Source organism: Pleurodeles waltl, chromosome 4_2, assembly GCF_031143425.1.
Source record: "Pleurodeles waltl isolate 20211129_DDA chromosome 4_2, aPleWal1.hap1.20221129, whole genome shotgun sequence".
Lineage (NCBI taxonomy): Eukaryota > Metazoa > Chordata > Amphibia > Caudata > Salamandridae > Pleurodeles > Pleurodeles waltl.
The window spans coordinates 837,352,189-837,379,972 of NC_090443.1; the positions used below are offsets into that span (position 1 = coordinate 837,352,189).

The 27,784-nt window shown below is 47.0% G+C and overlaps 1 protein-coding gene across 1 annotated transcript in view; it reads right to left on the minus strand.

The window, feature by feature from the left end:
* The window catches only part of HOOK1 (hook microtubule tethering protein 1), a 921,358-nt gene that overhangs the window by 114,265 nt on the left and 779,309 nt on the right, over nt 1-27,784 (minus strand). Inside the window, exon 18 of the mRNA XM_069232567.1 lies at nt 18,612-18,694. Within this exon, the coding sequence (XP_069088668.1) occupies nt 18,612-18,694 (83 nt within the window). The remainder of the gene's footprint in view (nt 1-18,611; nt 18,695-27,784) is intronic.

Consider the following 27,784-nt stretch of genomic DNA (forward strand, 5'->3'; position numbering starts at 1 on the left):
CACCGGCGGTTCGGCCGCGGTCAGAACAGGAAAACCGGCGGTGTCCCGCCGGTTTTCTGCTGCCCTGGGAATCCCCCATGGCGGCCCAGCTTGCTGCGCCGCCATGGGGGATTCCGACCCCCTCACCGCCATCCTGTTCCTGGCGGTTCCGACCGCCAGGAACAGGATGGCGGTGAGGGGTGTCGTGGGGCCCCTGGGGGCCCCTGCACTGCTAATGGCATGGGCACTGCAGGGGCCCCCGTAAGAGGGCCCCACTTTGTATTTCAGTGTCTGCTTTGCAGACACTGAAATACGCGATGGGTGCCACTGCACCCGTCGCACATCCTCCATTCGGAGCCGGCATCCTCATGGAGGGGTGTTTCCCACTGGGCTGGCGGGCGGCCTTTTGGCGGTCGCCCGCCAGCCCAGTGGGAAACCCAGAATACCCGCGGCGGTCTTTTGACCGCGCAGCGGTATTCTGGCGGTTCCCTCCAGGTGTGCTTCCTTGACTTATCTGGCGACCTTGATTTCGACAATAATTGGTCGCAGAACCAACCTCAAGTGTGAGAGCACGTCTTCACCCTCGACTTCAATCTTTCTTTCTTTGACTTTCGCCAGATTTACTCAATAGCAAGTTTGGCTTTGCTATCACTGGTGGTCTTCCAGTTTATCTTCGGGCATCTATCACATTATGGCAAGTCGGGTTTGGAAGCGAGAAAGTACAGACAGATTTCTTGGGTGTCCGTCACTGACCACTGGTGATGACAGCCCATGCACAGTTTAAACCCTGTAGTTTTATTTAGGTAGGAACACTGGGAAATTGAAAGAAAGCCTGTCAATCTTACAGAATTTGAGAAAGCTCTCAATCAGTGTCTGAAGCTGTGGAAAGAAAGGAATGAACATTAGAGTGGGGAGGTGGAGAAGATATAGTGGCCCGGAAGTCCTATCTAGATCAAGCCAGATATGACACGAAGCCGCACCATGCCATCTACTGATGGGAGAAGGAACTGTTATCTAAAATTCTACGGTCTGGTGCCTTCTGGTATTCACAAGGTGAGGAATTTGTGGTTAGAAGGTTCTAGCAGAAAAAAACCTGAATTTTTTGCTATTTCAAGTTTTTTTTACAGTGATGTGATGCGCACACTAGTATTGTCAAACTTTTTATGTTTCTGTGAGCGTATCATTATTTCAAAGAAAGTTGAAGTGCACACCGATATTTTGACATTACATCTTTTGACATTTTACCAGTTATCAGCTGTCAGCTTATGTCTCTATCCCATATGCACATTCCTGCAGTGTCATCGCTTTGTTAATGCTTTAACGCTCAAGTCATTTTGCTAGGCTGATCCAAGTTTTGGTTGCAACATATTAAGCTTTTTTTTATATTATTTTATTGAAGATGCACAGTATGGACATAAATAGTTGCATATACAAAGCATATAAATTACATTCCTTCATATATATTCAGAGAAAATAAAAACAAACTCAAACGCTACTACAATCCTCAAAAACTATCACAAAGAATAAAGTGCTGATATAGTGCAAACATTTCATCATCATAGAAAAAGGTTATTTACTACCTAACCATTGTGCTAGCGGGGCCCAAATGCATTACCTGGCTTCCTGCAAGCATGGCCCTTGAACGCATACAATCCCATCTCAAGATAAAAAGTTGAACAAAGACGAGCTAACCATTGTTTAGGAGTCGGCGGTGCTGCTTTTAGCCAGTCTGAGGCAATACAACAACGAGCCACCGACATAGCTAAAAACAAAAACTCTGAGACTGACCAGCACACACTGCTTCATCAAACCCCAATAAAATAAGTTGAGGAGTTATAACCATTTCATGATGCATAATCCTTGTTAAATACTTCGCAATATCAATAAAAAACACTTGAAGCTTATCACAGGTAAAACACCTATGCATTAAATCTGCCGACGAGCTATTACAGTGGGGGCATAACACCCCTCTCAGCTTACCCCATTTAAGTAGCCTAGCTGGGGTGTAATATAAATGAAATAATGTTTTTTTATGTTGGGCTTGTAGTCCGGCTGACAGCAAAAAGCAATGGGCCATATCTAAAGAGGCCATAATTGAAGCTTCTGAAGTGCCAGTACTACTTCCCCACTTCTCTACATGTCTACCCAAGTCATCGGGCATTAAAGCCAAAAGAAGTGGGTATAAAGCACTCACCCGCCATCCAGCTGGCTTATCCAAAACACTCCAAGACTGGATTTCTAACCCCAAGTGGCCCACAGATAGCAGAAGACAGCAAAAATCCCTAATTTGCAAATATTAAAAAAAATCTTTGCTATCGAGTAGAAAATCAGCTTTCAATTCATCAAATGATTTTAAATGTCCATCTCTGTAAAAATCCCCAATACGTCGGGCACCCTGTTGAATCCATTTAGCACAGTATTTACCCTTAAAAATCTCGGGAAGGCTGGACATATTCGAGATAGGCGTATAACAATTAAGCCTACCAACTCCCATTCTGCGTTTAATACAAGACCAAACCTTAAACGCAGCCCAAACAGTCTTAAATTTTAATTTTTTTAAATAACTTGGCTCAACTATTCTCATGAAGGCAGCATTAGCGCTCTTACCCCAGATCATACTATAAATAGTTGGGCAGACATCACCATCCCCTTTATTGCCAGAATGTTTATAAATAACTAATGGCTGAATATATTGAAGGGCTGCTGCCCAATAATAGAGTTGAAAATTTGGAGCTGCCCACCTCCCTCTTTCTCGGGAGAACTAAATATTTATATGCCCGACGCATCTTGGAGAAGGACCATATAAAACCATTTGCTATATTTTCCATACATTTAAACCAGTATTACTAATTTCCAATGGAATAGTTCTAAAAAAATACAAAACCCTAGGCAAAAAGAGCATTTTAATAAGATTGCACTGTCCTATAATCGTCAAATGCAGGTTATTCATACGCTGTAACTCCTTTCTAGTTTTAGCTAATACAGGAGCAAGATTACTCTAAAAAATCGGATCGAGATTAGACATTATTCTAACCCCTAGATACGTTGCCTGCTCTACTTTCCTACTGTCTTCAAAGGAGACCCACCCATTAACAATTATTTGGCACTTTAACTTATTTAATGAGTACCCCGACACATCGCCAAATTCTGCCGTTAACTTCTCTATTTCTTCTACCGACGTTCCCGGATCGGGCGAAGTGATAGCTATATAGTCAGCATACGCCAGTACCTTACAGGTACCCTCCAGCATTTTCATAGAGGAAATCATTATATTATCTAGTAGCCTTCTAATTAAAGGGTCTATATAAAGTGCAAAAAGTAGAGGCGAGCAGGGACATCCCTGTCTCGTGCCCCTAGTTATCAGAATAGGCTCGGAACACACCCTTGGCATTTGTATTCATGCCAAAGGCTTCTGATATAGACCCTGAACAGCCCTAATAAAGGCGGGGTCTATATTATATTTAACCAACACTGCCCATAGTCACACCCAATTCACCCGGTCAAAGGCCTTCTCAGCATCTAATAAGATTAAAGACATAAGCATTTATGCAACATGAGATGCATCTAGCATGGCAATAACCCGCCTCACATGCTCGCCCAGGGATAAAAACGTGCTGCCATGGAGAAACCAGGTTGCCGATTACTTGGCTCAATCTAGTCCCCAAAACTTTTGCATATAGCTTATCATCTCCATTTATCAAAGAAATAGGGCGATAAGAACCAGGTAACAATGAATCTTTACCTTTTTTTTAAAATACAATAATGTTAGCAACCAGCCAAGAAGCCGGGGCTTGCCCTCCATCCTGTACCAACTTAAACACTGTCAAGAGACCATCTTTCAGTTCCCTAAAAAAAGTCTTTAAAAATGTGACTGGGATCATATATGGCCAGGGAGCTTTCCCACTAGATACTGGCGGGCGCCGCCTGCCGGGCGGAAACCGCCCAAACACCGCCCCGCAGTCAGATGACCGCGGGGGCCATTCCGACATTCCCGCTGGGCCGGCGGGCGATCTGCTAAAGATCGCCCGCCGGCCCAGCGGGAAAGCCCCAGCAAAGATGAAGCCGGCTCCGAATGGAGCCGGCGGATTTGCAGCGGTGCGACGGGTGCAGTGGCACCCGTCGCGATTTTCAGTGTCTGCCAAGCAGACACTGAAAATCTTTATGGGGCCCTGTTAGGGGGCCCCACGACACCCGTTCCCGCCCAGGAACAGGATGGCGGGAAGGGGGTCGGAATCCCCATGGCGGCGCTGCTTGCAGCGCCGCCATGGGGGATTCCTTTGGCCAGGGGAAAACCGGCGGGAAACCGCCAGTTCCCCTTTTCTGACCGCGGCTTTACCGCCGCGGTCAGAATTGGCCAGGAAGCACCGCCAGCCTGTTGGCGGTGCTTCCACGGTCCCCGGAGGGTCGGAATGACCCCCAGAGTGTTTAGGGCTATATAAATCTCCTCCACCGTAATGGGAGAAGACAGTTGGCGACTCTCATCCTCATGCAATCTTGGCCCTACAATATTACCCAGATATTGGTTAATCCTCTCATCAAGAGCCTGAGGATCTTTAATTTCCTGCTGGTATAAAGCCGAGTAATAATCTTCAAAAACCCTTAAACTGCCTGATTCCCCCTCACTATCTGTCCACCACTATCCTTAATTGAGGTAGTATGTTCTCAGGTCACCTTCTGTCTAGTTTTGTGAGCCAGAAGCTTACCCACCTTCTCACTAAACTCATAACATTCCTGCTTACTTGTCTGAGCTTTAATGATATCCCGATCCAAAGATATTTGAGCAATTCTGGCCTTCATTGCTACTATTTGATCCAAAATATCTTGCATAGGAAGATTATTCTTGGCTAGCACCATCATCTCAGTCTGGGCGGCACTGATAGCTGCCGTATGCCTCTTTTCCCGATTTAAGGCAAAGCTTAAGGTTTCCCCACAAATACCTGCCTTTAAAGCTCCCCAAAGCATCCCAGGAGAAGCAGACCCCTTGTTACGTTTCAGAAATTCTGGTATCCAGCTTTTCATCGATTCCACATAGGCTGTATCCAGCAAAAGTCCTCGATCAAATGACCAGCTCTTAAGATGCTGTTCCTTATTTAAAATAGATAGTGGTATCACCAGAGGATTATGATCAGACATAAATCTTGGAAATATTTCAACAGATAGCCCTTCACACAGTGAAGCTGACAGGAAAAAGTAATCTAAACAGACAGACTTCCTACAAGGGTAAGAAAAAAAGGTATACCCAGGATCAGGAGCTTTGCAATACTGCCGGGCATCCACCAATCCATGGCTCTGCACCAAATCTTGAGGAGCTTGAAAGACCTTTGGTATTCTTCCCATATACTGTCCCTGGCTCTGCAAGAGGATACTGATCTCAATATGCACATTCAAATCCCCACAAATAATTAGCGGCAAAGCCCACACTGCAAGCTCCATATTCATAAAATGAATTACTTCTGGCTCATCAAGATTAGACCCATAAACAGAGCACAAAGTGAACCTAGAAATCTCCATAATACAGTCCAAAATCACCCATCGTCCCCATATGTCCACAGAGTTCTTAACAACCTCTAGCAAGTTATGTCGTACCATTACTGCCACACCTTTTGTTATCGTTCCTTGCATAGTATAAGCCAACAATTGATACCCGGGAAATTCCAGCAGGTATCTCTTAGAACCAATAACATGCGTTTCCTGCAAGCAAATGATGTCCGCTCTCAATGTTTTTAAACCATGAATTACAAGGCGCCTTTTCTTAAAATCATTTAACCCGCAGATATCAATTGTAGCAAGCTATTACAATATCTCATTTTGGCCTTTTTCAGCAACAACCCGAATCGCAGCCATACTGATCTTCCCTATGTGATGTGCATAACCATACTTTACCCCCCTAAAACCCTCCCCCCAATCCACCTCACCCACTCCCAACCCCCCATTCCAGCCAGCCCCTGACCACTCCACCCCCTCCACCCCAAACCCTCCCCCATTCCCTACCAAATGAGACAGCCAGACAGAAGGTCTGTAAGATGGCTTAGGCCTCTCCCATCAAAAACCCCACCAGCCTCTTTTCTCCTAGAAACCAAATAATCAGTAACAAAATATAACAAACATCCACCAAATACTAGTAGCCCCCCCCCACACATAAGCATCAATCTCATAGTCAAATATTGTGACAAACACCCAGAATTTACCCATGTGGTGCAGTCAAATCAGAGATTGTAAGTACTATTTGGCCTTAATTTCTGAGAAGACACGAATTGCGCCTTTATATATTGTCTTAAGACGTGCAGGGTTCAGTAGGTAAGCCTCTGCCCCCTTCTCCTGAAAGGGGTTTATCATCTGTCTCAAACGCCAACGTCTTCCCACTGTACTGTGACAGAAATCAGGGCGAGTAAAAAAAGCAAAACCCTCACAGTTAATTTTTGAATCGGGCGGGCCTTCTCAAAAACAGCTTGCCGGAGCAGGTAATTGCCGAAGTAAACAATAATAGCCCTAGCTTGAGTATGGTTCACTGTAGCTTCTTCTGCCATCCGTTGTTTTTTCAGATACAGTGGAAACTGATGGACTCTTTGTATTTCTTTCTCCCAGTCCCAGCCAACCAAGTCAGGGAATGCAGCCCTGAATATTCTAACTATAAAAGCCCTTGGATCTTGGCCTTCTGCACCCTCTTGTATCCCCAGGCTACGCAAATTGTTACGGCGTTGTCGATTATCAAAATCTTCAATTTTCCACTGGATATCTGTTAGTTGAGTTTAATGCAAGGCCGGCTGCTGTGCCATCGTCCCCACTTCTGCTTCTAACACACTAGCTCGGGACTCGATCGTAGTGATACGCTCCCCAATCTCTGAGCACGTTTTTGCAATTTTACGTACTGCAACTTGTAGTTGTTTAGTAGCAACCCTAGCTTTCTTATTATCGCCCTGAATCTGTTTATGTTGCGCCATCATAGTTTGATAGATCAGGTGATGGAGTGCCCCATCCCCCGCTGAGTCAATAATATCCTCCGATCCTTTAAACACTTTGGGCCTCATTCTGACTTTGGCGGGCGGCGGAGGCTGCCCGCCAAAGTACCGCCGTCAGAATACCGCTGCGCGGTCAAAAGACCGCCGCGGTAATTCTGAGTTTCCCGCTGGGCTGGCGGGCGACCGCCAGAAGGCCGCCCGCCAGCCCAGCGGGAAACCCCCTTCCATGAGGATGCCGGCTCCGAATGGAGCCGGCGGAGTGGAAGGGGTGCGACGGGTGCAGTTGCACCCGTCGCGATTTTCAGTGTCTGCTTGGCAGGGGCCCCGCGACACCCGTTACCGCCAGCCAGGTACTGGCAGTCAAAACCGCCAGAGCCAGGCTGGCGGTAAGGGGGTCGGAATCCCCATGGCGGCGCTGCCTGCAGCGCCGCCATGGAGGATTCCCCAGGGCAGCGGGAAACCGGCGGGACACCGCCGGTTTTCCGTTTCTGACCGCGGCGGTACCGCCACGGTCAGAATGCCCATGGATGCACCGCCAGCCTGTTGGCGGTGCATCCGCGGTCGTTGGCCTGGCGGTAGTCTACCGCCAGGGTCAGAATGACCCCCTTTATCTTGATCTATGTCTTGGTAATGCTGGAATTGTTGAGTACCTGTATAATCCCAAGACATTGCTCTTCCCCTGCTTGCCGGTTTTTTTCTTTTCTTATTTATCTTCTCTTAAATCATATCTCTGGCCATGTCCAGATTATTTTTCAGAGAATCATCTTCTGTAATTCCTCCTCAGCATTTTATCCCAGTCCGCCCCGTCGTAACAGTCAGGGGGGCAATGAAACTATTATAAGTCTCTGAATCTGACGAAGAGCTTGAGTTGGTATCATCAGAGCTCCTGGATTGGTCTGATAACGAGAACAAATTCTCTCCTGCCTCTCTTTGTCTCATCACCCTGTCCTTCCCCGCTCTGTTATTAACAGCAGACTCATAATTTTTATCCAGGGGGTGAGAGCCTTCACTTATCGGTAGGTATAATGCTGCCACTTTATCATCGAATTGCTGATTCCCACTACCTTGAGCATGTGTTCTTATTTCTGATGCATTAGAGTCATATGTACTGCATTGCACTCTTCCCCCAGAGATAGACCATAAACCCTCAAGGCTAGAGCCGGGAGCAGAAATATTTAGACTAGTCAAAGTAAGATCCCCTGCCGATTCAACTAATTCCCGACATCCATTATCATCAGCACTAACCTGAAGCAAGGTGTTACTGATCACAGAAGATATCAGCTCACCGTTGGGATTACCATATTCCACTGGGTCCAACAACTGTTTCAGACCAGTAGCCATAGTAAAAGTAGTACTAGTAGTAGTAGTAATAGTCGGCCTTCCAACTGATGGAAGTGGGTAGCTTGTATGATGAGAATTTGTAAACATTTTGGGTATAGTAGTTTTTCCTTCAAAGTGTCCTGTACTCGTAGTCGTGATCCTACCCCCATCGTCCACCATTGGTACAAGCTGTTTATCCTCCAGTACCCCCTGAATTTTAGGAGTCGGCTTCTTCCCGGTGTTTCCAATATTGGGGGGTGGCCCCAAAGGGAGGAGCTGGGGTCTTCGCCCGTTGGATCCAGGCTTCAGACGGTCTCCACAAGAGCTTTTCGGGGGCATAGCCCTCAGGTGTTCTCGCAGCCCAACTCGGGACTCCCTGAGACACTGCTAGCCCGAAAGCCCGGGTCTGCATGCTGTTTACACGCCTGGCCGAAACTCGAATGGCCACCGTGGCACCGATCAACTCTGCTGCACTGTCGGCTAAATGGCAAAAAAATCCCCAAAACTACTGCTTCAGTCTTTACCTGCATCTCTGCATACCAGGAGCACGGGCGGGGGGACGCACAAACAATCGCGGAGTTGCGAGTGGAGGAGCATCTACAGCCACTAGAAAGACGCAGCCGCCATCTTGTCTCTAAGTCAACATGTTAAGCTTTTTTAATGCTTTAGTCAATAGCATAGGAGCAATGGCTTGATGCCTTTGAAACTGTGCCACAGGTGAACTGCGCTTCCAGCCCAAAAAGGAAAACATCTTACTACTTTATTCACTAGGGTATGAGGGAAGAATTCTCAAACATCTACAGGAACTGGTATTGGGTAAAGGTGAGGAACTTGATAAATATAAAACCAAACAGAACAGAAACTTGAAAGCAGATTTTATGTACAACTAACCCTTGAAATAATTTGGCTTAGCCTTCTAAAGAGAGATTGGAAATCAGGGGAAGACACTGACTCTTACATCACCGCTCTCAGAAAATTGATAGCTTGAAACATTTGTGGATCAGTTGGTCAGAGATCAATTCATCAGTCACTGTATTGACCAAAGGCATTAGGCAAAACTATCTGAGATAAGTAATCCATAATTAGAGGACTCTATCAAAACTGCAAAGAGTTTTGAAATGTCAAAGGTCTCAGGAAAAGAACTGGATGATAAAGACACAGATCAGGAAGCTGCAGTCATGGTATTTAGCGATGAAAACCAGAAAGACATCTGGGACAATTCGAAAACGGCAGCAAAAAACATTTGTTTATTGTGTAGGAGTGCAATGAAATAGGAATGGTAAACCTTGTCCTGTAAAGAATATTGAGTGTGGAACGGATGTGATGGGACACGCCTTCTGTGGCCACAAAAGGAGCAAAAAGCAGACTGATGGGGGCGAGGAGCAGATGCGAGGCCCAAGGTTCCGGCCGTAGCACAAGAGTCTTTGAAGCGCACAAGCGCCGACTCTGCTTTTTCTCCGAAGAGAAAAGTGCCATCAAAGGGCATTTACAAAAGGGTGAATTGGACATCCCCCGAACAGCCAGACATCCTCAACCAGGAGTGGCACCTCAGGGCCACCGTTGATGCAACCGCTGTGCCCAGTGAGTCGGTCGTGTCCAGCCCACATTTGATTGTGAACTTAGCTGCATCTCTCCCATTAGCAACATCTTGGGAGAGAATGGCCCAGACCTCCTCTGGAATCTCTGGCAGCACTTGCACAACAGCTCAAAAGGCATGTGGTGTTCATGGACCACGCCAGGCTGGAGGAAGAGAACATTTTTTTCCCAAGCTGGTCCAGCCTCTTGGATTCCCTATCCGGGGGTGCGGAAGGGAATGTGCCCTGGGACGTGGAGGCTTGGATAACCAAGCTTTCAGGGGTGGGGTGTCACATCAGGAGCACTGGGTCATTTGGAGCAGGTCTACGGCAGCTGGTGATTGTCCTGATCACAGAAGCCACTGTGCTGGGTTTGGATCAGGTAAGGGCTTCATTGAAGGGGTTCAGGGGATGTGGCCCCAGGCTGCAGCACCTCTATCAGAAGGTTATTCCTGACTGCCACCAAAGGTAGCTCAAGATCGATGACTTCAGCCGCTCTTTGCACCACCATTGAATAGGACACTCCCTCCTCCATAGCCACAGTACGGGGAGAAAGCATGACAGTGTAAGGGGAATTATCTCGTCCACTGGCCTCACCTAGGTCCATCAGCCTGTCCGTAATGTCTTGGAGTTGGAATTCTAAAGGGTCCAGAAACCCCTCCCATCTCTCACTGTACTCTAACCCATAAAATCAAGGGTCAGGACCTGACATAAGGGGCAAAGCCCCTGCCGAAGTTGCAGTTGGCGTCACATGATGCTGATCCTGCTCTGTATCGGTAATAAGGACGGGGTCGACGCTACCCGGGGGGCACAGGAGCATCAGGAACTTCAGTGTCAGAGCTTGCGTCGGGGAAGGTTGAGGTGGTACGAATAACACCAATTCAGATCCTGGAATGGATCCATGGGTGCCCCCTGGAGCTGAAGCGGCCGGTGCGGAATCCAAGAGGGCCCTGCCGACCCCATGGGAGCTGTAAAGACTCCAGTGGTGTCGGACTGCCAAAAGATGAGGCACAAGGCCTCATAAACCTCTTTCAGTTGGGCGGGGGTCGCTCCGGATCCCGGAAACTCAGTTAAGTGCGGAGCCGACCCAGGCGCAGGTTCTGAGGACAGAGGTCCTGAATGACGGTGCTCCCTTTGCCTCATCTCGCCGGCCGACGGACAGGTTGAAGTCGAAGAACGATTGTTCTTCTTTGACTTCTTCTTGTGGCTCTTCCCTGACTATCCCGAGGGCATGGAGTGGGATGACAAAGAATGGGGGCTGTGCAACCATTTCACGAGATTGGGAACAATGCGGAGCCGAGAGCCAGGCCACAAGGAGCTTTAGGGACCACTCCAAAGCTTTCAGATTCATGGCCTGACACTCCGAGCACGACTTTGGGTTGTGATAGCGTTCCAAACACCACAAGCACAGACGGTGCAGATGCGTCACGGACATCGCCTGATGACAGGATCCACAGGACATGAACCTGGTCTTACGTGATGACATCCTTGACACACCAGGAGTGTAGACACTCAAAAATCTTCGACAAAAAGTTAAAAAACAACAGTCAAAAAGTGACTGAGGTGTAGCTCTTTTTCAGATCAGGGCTTTCTGGCATGGAAAGAAAAGAAATTATGTCAGCACGACAGGGTGGCACCTATATAGGACCTGCAATGTCATGTCCGGTGCGCATGACACCGACAAGGAACGTGTAGCTGACCGACGCCACCTGACGGCGAACAGGGGTACTGCTCGAGAAAAATCTCTGGATCCAGACTGACACCCGAGGTAAGTTCTAAGGTAAGGAATCTGCAACTAGAGTCTTTATAAGATACCTGGGGCAAAAAAACAGGCACTAGTTTTCAGTATTGATGATTTGGTAGAACGTATCATGAACAGTGCATGTATTTTCAAGAAATGTAGGCAGGATTAAGCACTTCACACATAAGGTTACGGTCAAAGATGGTGCTCAAAAGGTTAAGTATAAAATGAGAAATGTGCCTTTTGTGATATATAAATATTTAGGAGTTTAATTGAATTCTTTGTGTAAGAAAGGGATCATTAAACCAGTAAATTACTCTTTGTGGTTGTCATTTTTAACACATGCACAGAGCAGGCGCTAAAAGGAGGCACACCATTCTTTTCGATGGGCCTCAAAGTGCTTTGCATTATTAGCATCAACATTTTTGCAGCTAATCCTGCAAAGCGCCAAACGAGCATACATTTTTTTGACACTAGTTCCTTAACTACTGCCATGGTGTGTTGTATGTTAAATACGGCGCATACATGGTGGTGTTAGGGGGCACTAAGAGGCACAAGAAAAGTGGCACTGCTTTGGCTGCAGCGCCACTTTTGTTATATTCGGCCCATAGCATCCACCAGAACGAACATTACAGAAAGAAAGTAGCTTTTACTTCTGATGGATACTTCTAACCGCAGATTCCCACCTTTTTAATAGAATCGCTAACGGTCCCACCACAAGTAGTTGGGTGCATGATTGGTTATGCCAAGACATCTTGAAGGACTGAACAAGCACAGTGACTCTCCCTTCTGGGTTCGGAGGCAAAACAATAATGCTTTGCAGAGATACTGACAGATGCTCAGGTTGCCACTTTATAAATGTCTGGCACTGGTACCCCACTTATCAGTGCAGAAGTAGAAGACATGGCTCTGGTGAAATGAGAATGAATGCCTTCTGCTGGTTCTGTGTGCCAAGGCATAGCAGATCTTGATATACAGGATTATCTATCTTGACAATGTTCTCTTGAGGACTGCCTTGCCGTTCATCTTTCCAACATGCCCCACGAAGAGTTGGTTTTCCAGCCTGAATTCATGTATCCTGTCCTTGTAAAAGTTGCTCCCTCTTTTGCGATCAAGAACGTTAAGTCTTTATTCCTTGGGTGTGGAGGAGGGGTGAATGTTGGGAGGGTAAAGGACTTAGCTAGGTGGAAAGGGGTAATCACTTTTGTCAGGAATAAGGCATTAGTTCTTAGCACCTGTTTGTCTTGAAAAAAGGGGTAATTAAAGGCTTTACAGATAAGGCTTGTAATTCTCTTATACGTCAAGCTGATGTGATAGCTATAAGAAAGAGGCGTAAAGGACACCTGTGCAACGGTTCAAACTGGGAACACATAAGAATGTGACAACAAGGTTGAGGTCCTATTGGGACATAAAGAAGAGTGTTGGAGGAAACTTATTAGTGACCCTCTTCAAGAATCTCATTAGAGTGGAAGACTGGCTGATCAGGCAAACTGAATGGCTGACAAAGCTGATGATTAGCCCTTCAAAGTAACCACTGTGAAAGAGTGAGAGTCAGTGAGAGAGTAAACAGTAAAATATCAGATAAACAGGCCTGAAGAAGATCTACAGAGTTGTCAGCACACCATTTGATACATTTTCCTTATCTGGCTAAGTAGACTGTTTTGGTGTAGTGTCTTCATAAGCATAAGATCACATCTACAACTTCAGGAGATAGAGAAAAAGAACTCAGGTTGTCACACTCAATCTCCAGCCATGCAGGTGGAGAGATTGCAAGCTGGCCATCTGGAGAACCTGTGACTACAAAAGGTCTACACTGTGAAGTTTGATGAAGCAGACGGCACAGGGAGAGGTGAATGAGGTCTGCATACCACCCCATTTTTGACCAGTCTGGGTCAATTAAGATTACTTGGGCCTGCAGGGCAAATTTTCCCCCAGTACGTGATGAATCAAAAGTATGGGAAGAAGTGCAAAATTGGGCACCCTGGCCAGGTGATTAGCTACTAAATAGATCTGGCGATTGTGTGACTAGGACCAGGGTCGCAGAGCTTCATGCTAGAGAAAGTACAACCCCACTCCACCTTGTTTGTTGATGGAACACATTGTGGTCATATTGCCTGTCAAGATCCCAGCAGACCAACTGTGAAAGGAAGGGAGAATGACCTTGAGAGCAAGACATATCTCCTGTAACTCCAACAGATAATTATGCAATATCTCTTCTTCTGGAGACCAGAGGCCTCTGACCTGCAATTCCTCCAGTGAGCTTTTCACACTAGAATGGAGGCTTCTGTGATCCCTTTTCTCACTGGAAGAGGGTGAAACAGCTTTCCTTGTGTAAGGCCCACTCCAGTGCGGGTTCCCAGAGATTTTCATACAGCTTTGGAGATCTTCATGGAGCTGCAACCACTGCTTATGGAGGCATCACTTGAGGGTCCTTATGTGTCTACAGAAGGCAGAAGACTAGCAAACTGAGCAGGAGTAAGACCGTCAGGACTGGGATGTTTGCTCCATTTTGAAACATCAGTCATAGCCTGAACATCCTGAACCCTCTGAAGAGTAGAGAAGAGAAGGCTCGACTTAATGTGGTGTCCAGTACTGCCCTTTGAACAGGATGCGCTGAAAGGGCACCAGGCTCGAATTCCAGGCCGAACAACAACTTGGTTGACGCCTGTAAGTGTCTACGAAGATCTAGCTTTGCTGAACCAGTTGTCCAAATAAGGAAATACTCTGATTCCTGCTCGTTTGAGAGGGGTTGCAACCACTGCATCGCCTTTGTGAAGAGTTGAGTAGCAGAGGTGGGGCCAAAAGGAAGGAAGCAAACTGTTAGTTGGTCTGGCTAGGAACCGAAGATACTTCCCGTATGACTGCAGGATGGCAATGTAGAAAAAGACATCCTGCAAGTTGACAGAAACCATCTAGTCTTCTGCTTCCAGCACAAGTGTAACCTGTGCTAGGGACAGCATTTTGAACTTCTCCTTCTTGATGAATCATTTCAGAACCCTGAGATCTAGGATCAGGCGTAGACCTCTGTCATATTAGGGACCATGAAGTACCAGGAATAGCATCTCTGACCCTGTTCCTGCTCTGGAACCAACTTCACTGCCACCTTGTTGGAGGACACACAGATGGTCTTCCGGAGTCAATGAGGTAGTGAGGGATGGGAAGGGATGTCTGCTGAAAGGAAAGGGCATATACCCTTTCCACAATCTGTAAGATCCAAAGGTCTGAAGTGATGGTCCTCCTAGCTTGTGGAAAGGAAGATACCCATCCTTCAACAGGCTGGGTATGTTCAGGCAAGTAGGAACGAGGGCTGCTCCCCTGAGTGGCTGGGGAAAAAGAGGAGGAAGAGGGAGCAACAGGCACGGAGAGGGAAGGCATGTGTTTGTGTGTTGCCTTCTCCTCTATGTTGTTGGTAGAGGAGGCTCGTCTGTTGTTTTTATTGGGCCCCAAAAGGAGAAGTATCTGCTGAAAGCTTGAAACTTCCAAAACTGATGGCAGTCGTTGGTTTGAGTCTGGAGAGTGAGAAACCTGGCCGTACCCTTGCTGTCCCTGAATCTCTGCAATGCAGAATCAACTTTTGCACCAAAGAGGAGAGCAGTGGAAAGGGAGATCCATCACAGTGGTTTGCACGTTCTGTGGAAAAAAATAATTCCACAGCTAGGCATGGTGCACATGGAAATGGGCATCCTCATCAGGACCCTTGCAATTGAATCAGCTGTATCCAAGGCAAATTGCATTACTTGCTTTGCTGCAGCTTGACCATTCTCTATTAGCTCAGCAAAGTGGCTTTGAAGATCATCTGACAGGTTAGGAATGATTTCTTGCCCTGGGTCCAGTAGAGAATGACCATATATGCCAAGGAGACAGGTAGCATTAATGGATTTGAGGGTCATGCTTCCTGCAGAGAACATCTTTTTAACAAATTGCTCCATTTTCATTGACTCTCAGTCAGATGGTGTAGTGAGAAAAGCTCCTGTGGCAGCTTTGAGAAGCAGGAAGCAGTAACCAGGCTCCCTGGCAATGGATGTGAGGAGAGGAAGGCGGGATCTTCAGGAGCTGGCTTCTATCTGCGGGCAACAATGGTACAGGTCATCGGCTTCTCCCATATCACTAACCTAAGCTTGGTTAGAGCCTCATCAAAGGGAAGTAATGTTTTCGATGTGTGGGAGGCTAAATACAGCACCTCAGGGAGGAAAATGGACTTTATTTCTATGGACGGATGCTGCTGCTCCAACATGTCTGCTGCTCTCCTTATGGCGGAATGATAGGGGGTCACCTCAGGTGATGGAAGGTTAGCAGGGGAGAGACAATCCCACTCCAGGGAAGTATCAATCCCAAAGGGACCTGACCATCTACATTGTCATCTGCACTGTAGTCATTGTGAGGATCTGCTTCTCAGAAAAAATATTAGCCTACCTCTGTTAGTCTTTGTGCCTTGCTTCTGTTGAATTGATGTGGTAGGTTCTTCAGGGGCAGAGACTCCAGCAGAGTTAATAGCGACACCAGTGGAGTCGGAGAAAGTGGTTGCACGAGAGGAGGCATGTGCTGTGGCATTGGTGGAGCCGGATGCAGTGCTAGTGGAGCCGGCTGCTGGACAGGGTACGTTAATTGTGGTGCCGGGGAGATGTTGGGGTCCGATGCAAAAGGGAAAGAACTTGGACTGCTCAGTGGTGGCGATGTTCTCCTCGGCGTCAAGCCTGATGGCAGGGGTTGTTCTAGAGCGAAGGTCAGATTTGACCAGGATACTGGAGGCAATGAGAGAACCAGCGTGCCAGTAAGAGCCTCACTGAATGGCAGTAGGGGCACAGGACTCATTTAGTCAGGCTGCAACCCTTCCGTCAAGACATTGGTTTTAATCTTAAGTACGAAGTCTAAGAACAAGAAGCTCCGTCACCCTTTACATAGCCATAAAAAAGGAGTTGCTGCCTCCTGTGGCATGGACTAGTTGAAAAATAAAGCCAGTGTCAGGAGAGGTATCCAGACCACTCGTATCCTGGAGGTCCTCAAACCAGTTATCCTTCCTACGAGGTTGAGCAAATTCATACTCAGCATCGTAGTCACCATCGTCAGAATCCATGTCAAAAAATGAGTGGAGGACACATGCTCTTACAGAGAGCAAAGGCATTGTGTTGCAGTCATAAGGGTGGGTGAATGGCTGTGGCTCAGTCAACACAGTGTGCCAGGGCGGTGGTGTCTCGGCGTTGGACAACACCATCGGTTGGCTAACGTCATACACAGTCGATGACTCTGGTGTCGGTGGATCATGTTATGGCATAGGTTGTGGCACCGTCGAAGCAACTGACAACAAAATCAGTCCCGAATCTGGAGCAAAATCAGAGGGCCTAGCTGATGCCAAGGGCGGAATCACTGGCAGAATACCAGTTGAGAGGTCTCTTGACTCCTTGGGGCCCAAAGGCATGCCAAAAAGTCACAGCATGGCCTCATAAAAGTATTCACATTGCTAAGGGGACGTGATGTCCCCAGATTTTCAGGTTGCTGCTGTAAAAGAGTCAGAATCAGCTCCGAAGTATAACAACTTTGGGAGCACGACCTGAAAGACTGCCAATGCCCTTGCGCTTCCTCTGGAGATTAAATGCTTTTTCTTGGATTTCGCCCAGGATTTGGACTGCACCACAACCAAGGCCAGGGCTTTCTGGTTTCAGATGGCCTTGGGCTGTATCAGTCACTGCAGTCTTTGGGGTTGTGGTCATACACTAGGCACCACAGGCACTCAGCATGTGGGTGAGTCACAGACACCTGTTCACAACATTTCCCAGAGGGTTTGAACCCTGTAGATTTTGGCAATTAAATTTTCCTTTGCAAACTGGTATACATTTTTTTTAAAAGAGTGGGCTCGTAGAGATGAAGGATAGTTCCAGGTCTGTTCACATGGAAAGATAGGAAATTTAAGTCAGCATCTCTGGGTGGTCCCCACATAGGGCCCGCACATCACTTCCGAAGTGCAGCGGCGTCAGTGCAGAGCTGTGTGCACTGACACCACTCTACTCCGGAAGCAGTACCTCAGTGTAACTTTGGTACACTGAGGTACTGCTTAAGATTTTCTGGATCCAGTCTGACATCTAGGGAGTTATCAAAAGGTGAGGAATCTACAGTTAGAAGTCTCTATCAGAAGCAAACATATAAGCGACCCCATTCAAAAACTGCATCATATCAGGTAACTTAAACTACCTGGGTTGAACAGGCATAGGTAAAAAGGCAGTAAGGACAGACAAGCAATCTTCAACAGTGTATATAGAGACAATCCTTGCAAGCCCAGTGACAAAATAGACATCACAACATCAGATATCTTAGCCTGAAGAGAATCAGCCTGAAATATCTTGCACCACACCCCAAACCTCGCCCAGTGACCAGAATACCCAGATTTGGAAAATGGCCACCGATCCACCAGGATAATGTTCGCCACTTCTGTGGGCTAATGAAACCCCCTCAGTTGGTTCCTCTCAATCTTCACACAAAGAGGCTTTGGTTGTGTGGTTTAGTGCAGAACCTTTCCCTGTTGCCGAAACAGGAGGTCCTATTGAATTAGAAGATGGAAGGGAGAACAAATGCTAAGGCTTAGAAGATCGGAGTAGCACACTCTCCATACCCAATCAAGATCTCTCTTAGGATGAGTTGAGCTCAATCCTGCTGACCTTCTTCACACAAATAACATTGGTGGAAAGGCATATGGAGACTGCAGCCCCACTATAGGTGGAATGCTTCTTTAGAAGCAGATCTTGCTTTCTCCTTTTCAAAGGACAATTACAAGAAAATCGAATAATGTAGACAATACGGGCCTGTCTGCAGGGTACTGATTATGTTTTCATGTATATTATGAATGTCCTTTTCAGGCACTCCTTATTAACCTTCACTGACAGAGTACTTCTCAAACAAAAGTTGTACACTGATCAATATACTCATCAGACTCCTATATGTTGGCCAAATTTTATTATAATATTACGAAGAGTATTATGCTAATTCTAACACTTCTCAAAGTTTAAATCTTTGGGCTGGTTACAAGGATTAAAAAAACATACTTACAATTTGAATTTAGGTCAGGTTGGAGATCTTCTAGTAGTTCCCTTTTCTGCTGTAATGCATCATGCACCTCGTTTAATTTTTCCCTGTTGAAAAAGACATTGTGGTGAGATAAGCCATGCTCACATCACACCACACCTGAAGGAGCTCCACTGGCTCCCCATTAACAAACAAGCACAATTCAAACTCCTCACCCACACTTTCGAAGCACTAGATAACACTAGTCCAGTAGAACAAGTTACTTACCTTTGATAACAAATTATCTGGTAGAAACATATTCTAGTTGCAGAATCTTTACCTTAGAATTTCGTAAAGGCGGCAGTCTGGATCTGGAGAATTTTCTTCGAGCAGTACCCTTGCGCGCCATTAGGTGGGGTTGGTTAACTGTGCATCCATCGTTGGCGTTGTGGTCGCCGGATATGATTTTGCGGATTCTATACAGGCGCCACCCCGGCGTACTGACATCAGTTTCTTTTCACAACTTTCCATGCCAGATGCGCAGAGCCATGAAGAACACTGACCCTTGTGTGTCAGAACTAGGGCCCTAAAAGGGAAGTCCCTGTTCCTAGAAATCATTTCGCAGAGCCGGGAGGATGGGTGTGTCAGTAAGGAATCTGCAACAAGAATATGTCTCTACCAGATAATTTGTTACCAAAGGCAAATAACGTGTTCATCTGATGGAGACTTCTAGTTGCAGATTCCCTACCTTAGAAAAGATACCCAAGCAATACCAGCCCAGGAGGTGGATCTGTGAACCAAGATCATACTAAGAAGTTGTGCAGTACCGAACAGGCAAACTACCTGACCCTGCGACCTGACTGTTCAGGCAGTAGTGTTTTGTGAATGTGTGCAAAGACGCCCACGTTCCTGCCTGGCAAAAATCCAGAACTGGAACTCGGAGAGCTAATGCAGTGGGTGCAGCTGTTGCTCTGGTGGAGTGAACACGCAAACTCTTCAGTGGTTGCTTCTTAGCCAATGAGTAGCACATTTTAATGCACAGAAGGCCATCAAGAGATGGTGCTCTTCTGCACTGCCCGAACTTTCTTCTCACCCACATAACCCACAAAGAGTTGATCATCCACCCGGAACTCTGGTACGATCAAGATGGAACGCCAACACTCTTTGTGGGTCCAGGTGGTGCAGCTCCTCTTCCTTAGAAAGATGTGGGGGCATGGGATAAAGTAGGCAAGGTGATGGATTGGCCTACATGAAAGGGCAAAAGCACTTTAGGTAAAAAGGAAGCCCTGGTATAAAGCACCACCTCATCAGGATGGAGACAAATCAAAGCAGGCCTCGAGGAAAAGGCCTGCAGTTCACTCATCCTGCGGGCAGAAGTGATAGCTACAAGCAAGGCTGTCTTTAGGGTAAGAAGCTGAAGTGGACAGTTGTGAGGTCACTCGAAAGGAACACACATCAAGAAAGTAAGAACCATGTTCAAATCCCATTGGGCATTATGAACGGAGAAGGAGGAAACATATGGGTAAAACCCTTCAGGAATCTACCAACAATAAGAAATTTAAACAAGGAGGGTTGGTCAGGTAATCACAGGAAAGCCAAGATGGCAGACAAGTATCTCTTGAGGGTGCCCAAAGGAGAGTCCTGCTGGGCTAGAGAAAAAACAAACAAAAGAATCTCTGAAAGAGGGGCAGAGAGGGGATCAACAGACTTGTCTGTACACCAAGCCACAAGTTTGTTCCAACGGGTGGCATATAACGTTTTGGTGGAGGAACGCTGGGCTGCCAAGATAACGCTACAGACTTCGACTGAAGGTCAAAAGCTGTCAACTGCTGTCACTCAATCTCAATGCAAGAAGGTGGAGGCCGGACAGGTTTGGGTGGAGAACCATCCTCTGCATTAGTGAAGTGTAGGCTGTGTCTAGGAAGCCAGGGCTCTCTAGAGGTAGCTGTGGATGAGCAGCCAAGACTGATCTAGAATAAGTGCAAAGCTTATGTAACACCACTATAGTCACACAGCTCTTACACACATGAAAGAACCACATGGTGTTACAAAAATATTGGAACTTTACTATAGTAGCACAAATTCTAAAATAGGCAATACCCCAACTGGAGGTAAGTACACATTAGCAATCAGTAAATAGCATACAAAGCAATAGGCATTAGTAAAAGCAATAGCAAATAGTGAGGTCCCTAGGGGAGGGCCAAACCATATACTACGAATATAAAAGAATGGTTGAGAGAAAGGGCTCCAGATTAGCAGCTAAGGCCTGTAGCCCTTTCCCTCGCACACAGGAGACGGAGGTAGCTCTGGCTGAGCAGGAAGATGTATGTATCTCAAATGAACCAAGGGTGCCTCCTGGCTTGAATCAAGATGCCGTACCATTTGTTGAGTCCTCAGGATCTAGTTATAGAGACAGACCAAAAGATCAAGATCTTCATAATGCCCCGAGCGGCACTATGTTGGAAAGAAGGAACAGTGGGTGTTGTCTGGAGTTTATCAATCTTTTTCATGATGCTGGGCTAAATCAACCCTTAAATAGATTGCGGTTGTTAGTTCTCTTTTATGCTGTTCCAGAATTGAGAGTTCTTTCTTCAAGTGATATTAAACTAGTGAAGCTGGCGAGTAAGCAACAGTGGTCTGACAATGGTGGGAGGTGTGTCCACCCAGCTGCCCTCCAAGGTGGTTTTACCATCTCCTGTCCCGCAGCTCTGGTCGAACTTGCCCTGCCGGGTATTGCTAGGCATATCCTCAAATATGCAGAATGTTTTCATATAACGGGGATTGGCGTGTTGCTGCGTCCTGATATCAACCAAAGGGAAATTGGCTTGGTCAAGCGGTGTAGAAGTATGTCGAGGACTGGCAACTTGTATGGATGCAGATCTACAATATAAGAAAAAACAAAGAGGGCAATTGGCCAATGGTAATAGAGTGTGAGAAATTTTGACCATCACCACCTATAAGAACAGCAGGCAAATCGGGTTCCCCGAATGTGGCAAGAAGAAAGAAAGGAACCATTGTGAGGACTGGTCATGGGTAGCAGCAGCATTGGCCGAAAATTCAGGTAAAGAAGGAACTCCCCCCCTATTCTGCTACTCCCCTTGTACCCATTGTTTCCACGTCCCTTCCCCTTGTAATAACTCAAAGCGGGGTTGTTTACAAATTCTGTCATGGACAATAGCAGGCCTTGCTAGCAAAATGGAAGATAGTGACTGGTTAGAATTCATTAGCTCATATGATGTCTGTTGCTTCCAAGAAACCTGGGCCACTGGTGAAATATGTATAAAATGGGTTCCTGGGGTTTGATATGCTGGCCACCCGCTCTTGGAAGGGGCAGCCATTGGTGGTCTTTCAATATAGGTATTGTGTAAGTTAAGTTGTAAAGTTAGAGCAAGTAGACCTGCTACCCAGGATGGTCTCTGCTAATATCCAGTATGTGAGACTCAGACTGAGGGGAGGGGTGTGTGTTTGACATCCTGAACGTATATACATCCCGTCAAGATGGTCCCTGGAGGTCCAGGCGCTCTGGAAGGAGTGCGATGCATATATCGGAGGAGTCAGATGGGATATGACAGATGATACATTTCTGAGGAGGTATGAAGGAGGTGGGATCCTGACGCTGATCTGTGGAGATATTAACACATAAACCTGTGATGCCACCAACAGTAACGAAATCCTGATGGAAGATCGCAGTTTAGGGATCCCTGGCACAGCTATGGGCTTTTTCAAGTCCACATAAAAGGCCTAGGCCTTTACGAATCTTTTATTAGATAACTGTCTCCGCTTTGCCAATAGGCATACCAAGTCAGATGGTACTGCCATGGCAACCTTCTACAATGGAAGGTGTTCCTTGGTCATTGATTAAATTGTCAATGTGTCCATTCTTGATATGGCTGTGCTCAGCAGAGTGGAGAGCGACCATAACCCACTTATCTTTAGTATAGGGATGAGTACTATGGGGTTAGAAAATGGGGGTTCTATGAGTGTAGGATTGTTCCGTCTAAGTGTAGGAAAAGAATAAGGTGGGATGGTGAGAAGTACCAGTGGGAACTGCCACAACTTGAATATATAATGGCTAACTAGGGACAATCTCTTATAGAAGCTCAGACTAATGATAGCCCTTTGATTTTGGCTGCCTATGACCTGATGATAAGAGAGTTGAGGCCCCTGTGGTCTAAGCCTGCAGTATCTAAACTAACTGGTTGTAACAAAGGGGGGTGGTCTGGAAGCAAAGGCTAGTTTGATAAGGAGTGTTTGAGGGCAAAGAGATGGCTTGCATGCCTTAATACGGCGTCCCAATAGCAGCATTAGTGAAGAGGAATTTATAGAGTGTGGAAGAAACTACATGTGCCTTCTTGCTGCCAAGAAACAGCTGCACCAAAATACTCTGTGGGGAGAACTGAGAAAGGCCACAGCTGAGAATAATTCTAAGAAACTCTGGGAATTGGTAGCCAGAGTCGAGAAGGGGATGAAGAAAGTGGTAGAAACGTGTATAGGCCCAACTGTCTGGGTGCATCAGTACTTTTTATAGTACTGCTTTGGTTGATTCTTCGAATTCTAAGTAGATGCAAGATGCCCTGTCCATTGCTTCCAATGTAACAGAGATACTAATCCCGGAAGTAATTAGAGAGCTGGGATCTATGAAGAAGCATAGGGCTCCTCACCCTAACATGGTGCCTATGGACCTTTATTATGAGGCACTCCAATATTGGGCTAGACTCCTCACTTAAGTGTTTAATGCATCCCTTGTGGGGAGTGCGGTACGCCAGTCCTGGTGTTCTGCCACTATTGTCCCGAAGGGCGATCAAGGCTGCCTTACTATCGGCCGATCTCCAACCCTGATGGGGCCGGAAGGGTTTTAGGGAAAGTTCTGCTTAATTGATTGCAGAGGTGGGCAGATGCCCAGGTTGTGCTCACAGAAGTGCAAGCTGGCTTTCGGTCTTGGGTGGGAACTATTGATCAGGCCATCTGACTCTACATGATTTCATACAAATTTACAGTAATTAGGAGGTCCTCATTGTACTTGATCTTTATAGACTTAAAATCCGCCTTCAACTAAGTGGATAGGGCCAAACTATGGAGGTCACTGCTGGGTTTAGGGGCTAACGCTTCCCTACTAAAAGCTATAGCGGCACTGCACTCAGATAACACGGCCAGAGTGAGATACGGAACAGGCAGGAAGTGTTCAGATCCCTTCCAGGTTCAAAAGGGCGTCTTGCAAGGTTGTGCCCTGGTACCTTTTCATTTTAGCCTTTTCATGAATGACGTGGTTCACTATCTCCTAGAAGAACAGTTAGATGTTCCTGTTGTAGCTGGCAAGTGGGTCCCAATAGTATTATTTGCAGATGACGCACTGCTTATCGCACGCATGGGAAATGCAGCTCATAGGTTACTTGGTCGCTTTGTAAAATACTGTGAGGAAAAATCACTGATCATTAACTGTCCCAGGACCATAGGGATGACCTTGCGGCCATCACCCTGCCTCTGCCGGAATTTAGTGATCAATGATTCGCCAATTGATATCACTAAGCACTTCAATTATTTGGGTGTGTGGTTCTCGGATAATTTAAATTGGGATAACCAGGCATTGAAGGCAACCATAGTTTTTAAGCAAGCAGTGGGAGTAATATTGAAGTACAAGTTTAAGGCTAAAGGTAGAAGCATCAGTACCATCTTGAAAATATACACCCACAAGGCAGTGGATGCAGCACTTTATGGGGTAGAGCTCTGAGGCTATGCAAACACCAGTGTGCTACAAGCAGCTGAGAACAAATTCTTGAGAACCTTACTGGGGTTAGGGCCAGGAACCCCTTTGAAGGCTCTACTTGCAGAGCTCAGCCTGATTCCAATATCAGAACTAGCAGTCCTCAGGCCAGCGTTATATTGGGTAAGGTTAGTACACAATTCTAAGGCAGCAGTGTTTTTGGGAACCCTTGAAGAGGCCACAGTGAGTTGCAGATCAGGGGAGCGCTCATGGGGGTACACGTTAAGAAGATCCTGAAAAATCTTCATCTAGAGTTACTGTGGGTGGGCCCGGGCACAGTCAATCAGGACACTGCGAGCCAGGTAAAAGATCAGTACAGAGAATTTAATAGGATAAGGGCGTGCCAGGAACTCAGGCCCATATAAATTACAAGCTATTACTTTAACAAAGCCTATGACCCTGCCCCTCCTGATTATCTGGATCTGTTGTACCCCATGTTGAAGCGATTGCTGTATCTAAAGTACAATCTGAGTGTGTTGCCTTTAAGAGGCTCCCTGGTATGCACCCGCAGGCTGGTGGCTGGAGTGGAGTAATGTGACTGTAGCCCTGGGGAGGTAGACAACGTTGCCCACTTTACCCTGTTCTGCAAGAAATTTGATGCGGCTTGGCATTGGTGGCTCTACCCCCTTTTTAAATCTAATGGGGTGAGTTGTACCATAACTGCATTAGCAGTTTGTTCAAGGCCGGGTAACATCAATGCACATAATTTGGTAACATCATATGTATTGGCAGCTTGGCTGTTTGAGGGAGTTACCAGCTAAATTGGAGCAAACTGAATTATAAGATCCAATAAGGCCCCATGACGCACCGTGAGATGGAACTGTTTGCTCCTATTTACACAAATGGGGCTGGCTTCAATAGCTCTATCTGATGCCATATTGCAATAATACTGCTGCATGTATGCTATTATTCATTTTTATAAGCACAAGCCCTTTTCCTTGGGCCCCCCTCACAAAGTCTTGGTACTGTTGGGGGTTGACTTTGCAGCTGTAATATTATTTAATTAGTGATCATTGGTTTTATATATAGTTTAAATGTTATTGTTATGCATGTTGTTTTATATTATTGTAAGGGAGACACCAAGTAGCCCAGCAAGGGGGACTGGCCACCTAGCAGTGTGACCACCTATCAGGAGGGGGCTGTGAAGTCACCTGCCAGACCTGGCCACTCAGATGCTGCCAGGGGCCTCTGCTCACCTTGGAATCAAAATGGCAGAATCAAGTGGCCACCTGGAGGAGTTCTGGGCACCACCCCTGGGGTGGTGATGGACAGGGGAGCGGTCACTCCCCTTTCCATTGTCCAGCTTTGCGCCAGAACAGGGACCGGGGGTCCCTGGACTGGTGCAAACCAGTTTATGCAAGAAGGGTACCAAATGTGCCATTCAAAGCATACCGGTGGCTTAGGGAGGCTACCCCTCCCAAGCCATATTACACCTATTTCCAAGGGAGAGGGTGTTACCTCCCCCTCCCACAGGAAATCCTTTGTTCTGCCTTCCTCTGCCTGAGCTGGTGAAGCAGCAGGAGGGCAGAAACCCGTCTAAGCGGTGGCAGCAGCATGGGCTGCAGGGACTAGAAAACAAGTAGGAGAAATGCTGGGGGTCCTCTAAGGACCACCCAGAGTGCATGGAATTACACAGCCGATACTGGCAACAGTACTGGGGTATGATTCTGACATGTTTGATACCACACATTCCCAGGTTCAGAGTTACCATTACGTAACTGGACACAGGTAGTGATCTGCGTCCAGTACGTGGGTAAGATGGCTTCCCCGCACTTATGAAGTCCAGTGTAATGGATATGTAGCTCCCACACAGGTACCTGCACCCTGCCCTCTAGGCTAGGAGGAACTACCATGGGGGTGACTTACAGTGAACTGGTGCACTGACCTGTAATGAAAGGGTGTATGCACCTTTTAACGCAGGCTGCAATGGCAGGCATGCAGACACATTTTGCATGGGCTCCGATAGGTGGCACAATACATGCTAAAGCCCTTGGGAACCCCTGGTGCCCCAATGCCCTGGGTACCTAAGTCCCATAAACTAGGGACTTACATGGGGGCACCAGTATGCCAATTGTGGGGTGTGAAAAGTCCTAAGAAACCAAATTTAGAGGGAGAGATCACAATCACTGGGGTCCTGGCTAGCAGGATCCCAGTGAAAACAATCAAAACACACTGGTAGCAGGCATAAAGTGGGGGGAGCTTTGCCAAAAAGAGGGTACTTTCATACAGAATGCTGTCAATACTAGCCTGATAGCCCTGAGCTCCAAAAGACTGATATGAATCCCAGACTCTGCCGGAGACCAGACTCCTCTGATCTCCACCTCTCCATGTGGCCGCCCCTTTCCAGGAGTGACTCATTTGTCACTAATCTCAGATCTTGTTGGGGAAGGGAAAGGGTTCTGCCACTGATCCTATCATGGGTCAAAAGCCACCACTGCAGATCTTGCGCAGTTCCCTCCGAGAGCTGGGCCATGTCTGAGAGATTCCTCTGATGCTGCGCCCACTGGAACTTCAAGTCCCACTGCAGAGCCTGCATATGCTATCTGGCATGTGTCACCAGCAGGATGCAGGAGGCCATAAGGCCCAGCAGCCTCAAAGTCATTATCACCGAAATCCATGAAAGAGGCTGAAACATCAGTACCATACCCTGAATATCATGGACTTGCCTCTTGTGAGGATAGGCCAGAAACCGCACTGTGTCCAGAACAGCTTCAATGAAAGGGAGTGTTTGAGATGGAGTCAAGTGTCACTTCGGCACATATATGGTGAACCCCAGTGAATGTAGGAGCCTCGCCATAGTCTGGAGGTGGAAAACGACAGCCTGGAGTGAGCCTGCTTTCAAAAGCCAGTCGTCGAGGTAGGGGAAGTTTGAAACCCCTAACCTGTGCAGATGAGTTGCAACCACCGCCATCACTTAGGTGAACACCTGAGGGGCACTGGTAAGGCGAAAGAGGAGCACAGTAAAATGAAAATGCAGGGCCACCGTGAACCGCAAGTAATGTCTGTGGGCAAGCAGGACGAGAATATGGAAATTTGTATCCTGCAAGTCCAAAGCTAACGTCCATTGTCCTGGGTTCAGGGCAGATAGGACCTGAGTCAGAGTGAGCATTTTGAACTTCTCCTTTTTGAGGAGGAGATTGAGGGATTGGAGGTCTAGGATTGGGCGCAGGCCCTTGTCCTTTTGGGCACCAGAAAGTAGTGGGAATAACAACCACAACCTACTTCTGGCACAGGGACCCTCTCTATGGCTCCCTTGGCCTACAAAGCCGTAATCTCCTCAGGGAGAAGTGCCAGGTGATACTCCGTCACCCAATCGTAGGATGGTGGCATGGATGGAAGGGCAGCCTTGAAGAAGAGGGAACAGCTCCTCTGGACTAGTTTCAAAACCCACCTGTCTGACATGACCCCAGAGGGCTGGTGATGGCAAATCCTGCCTCCGACTGGCCCCTGATGGGGA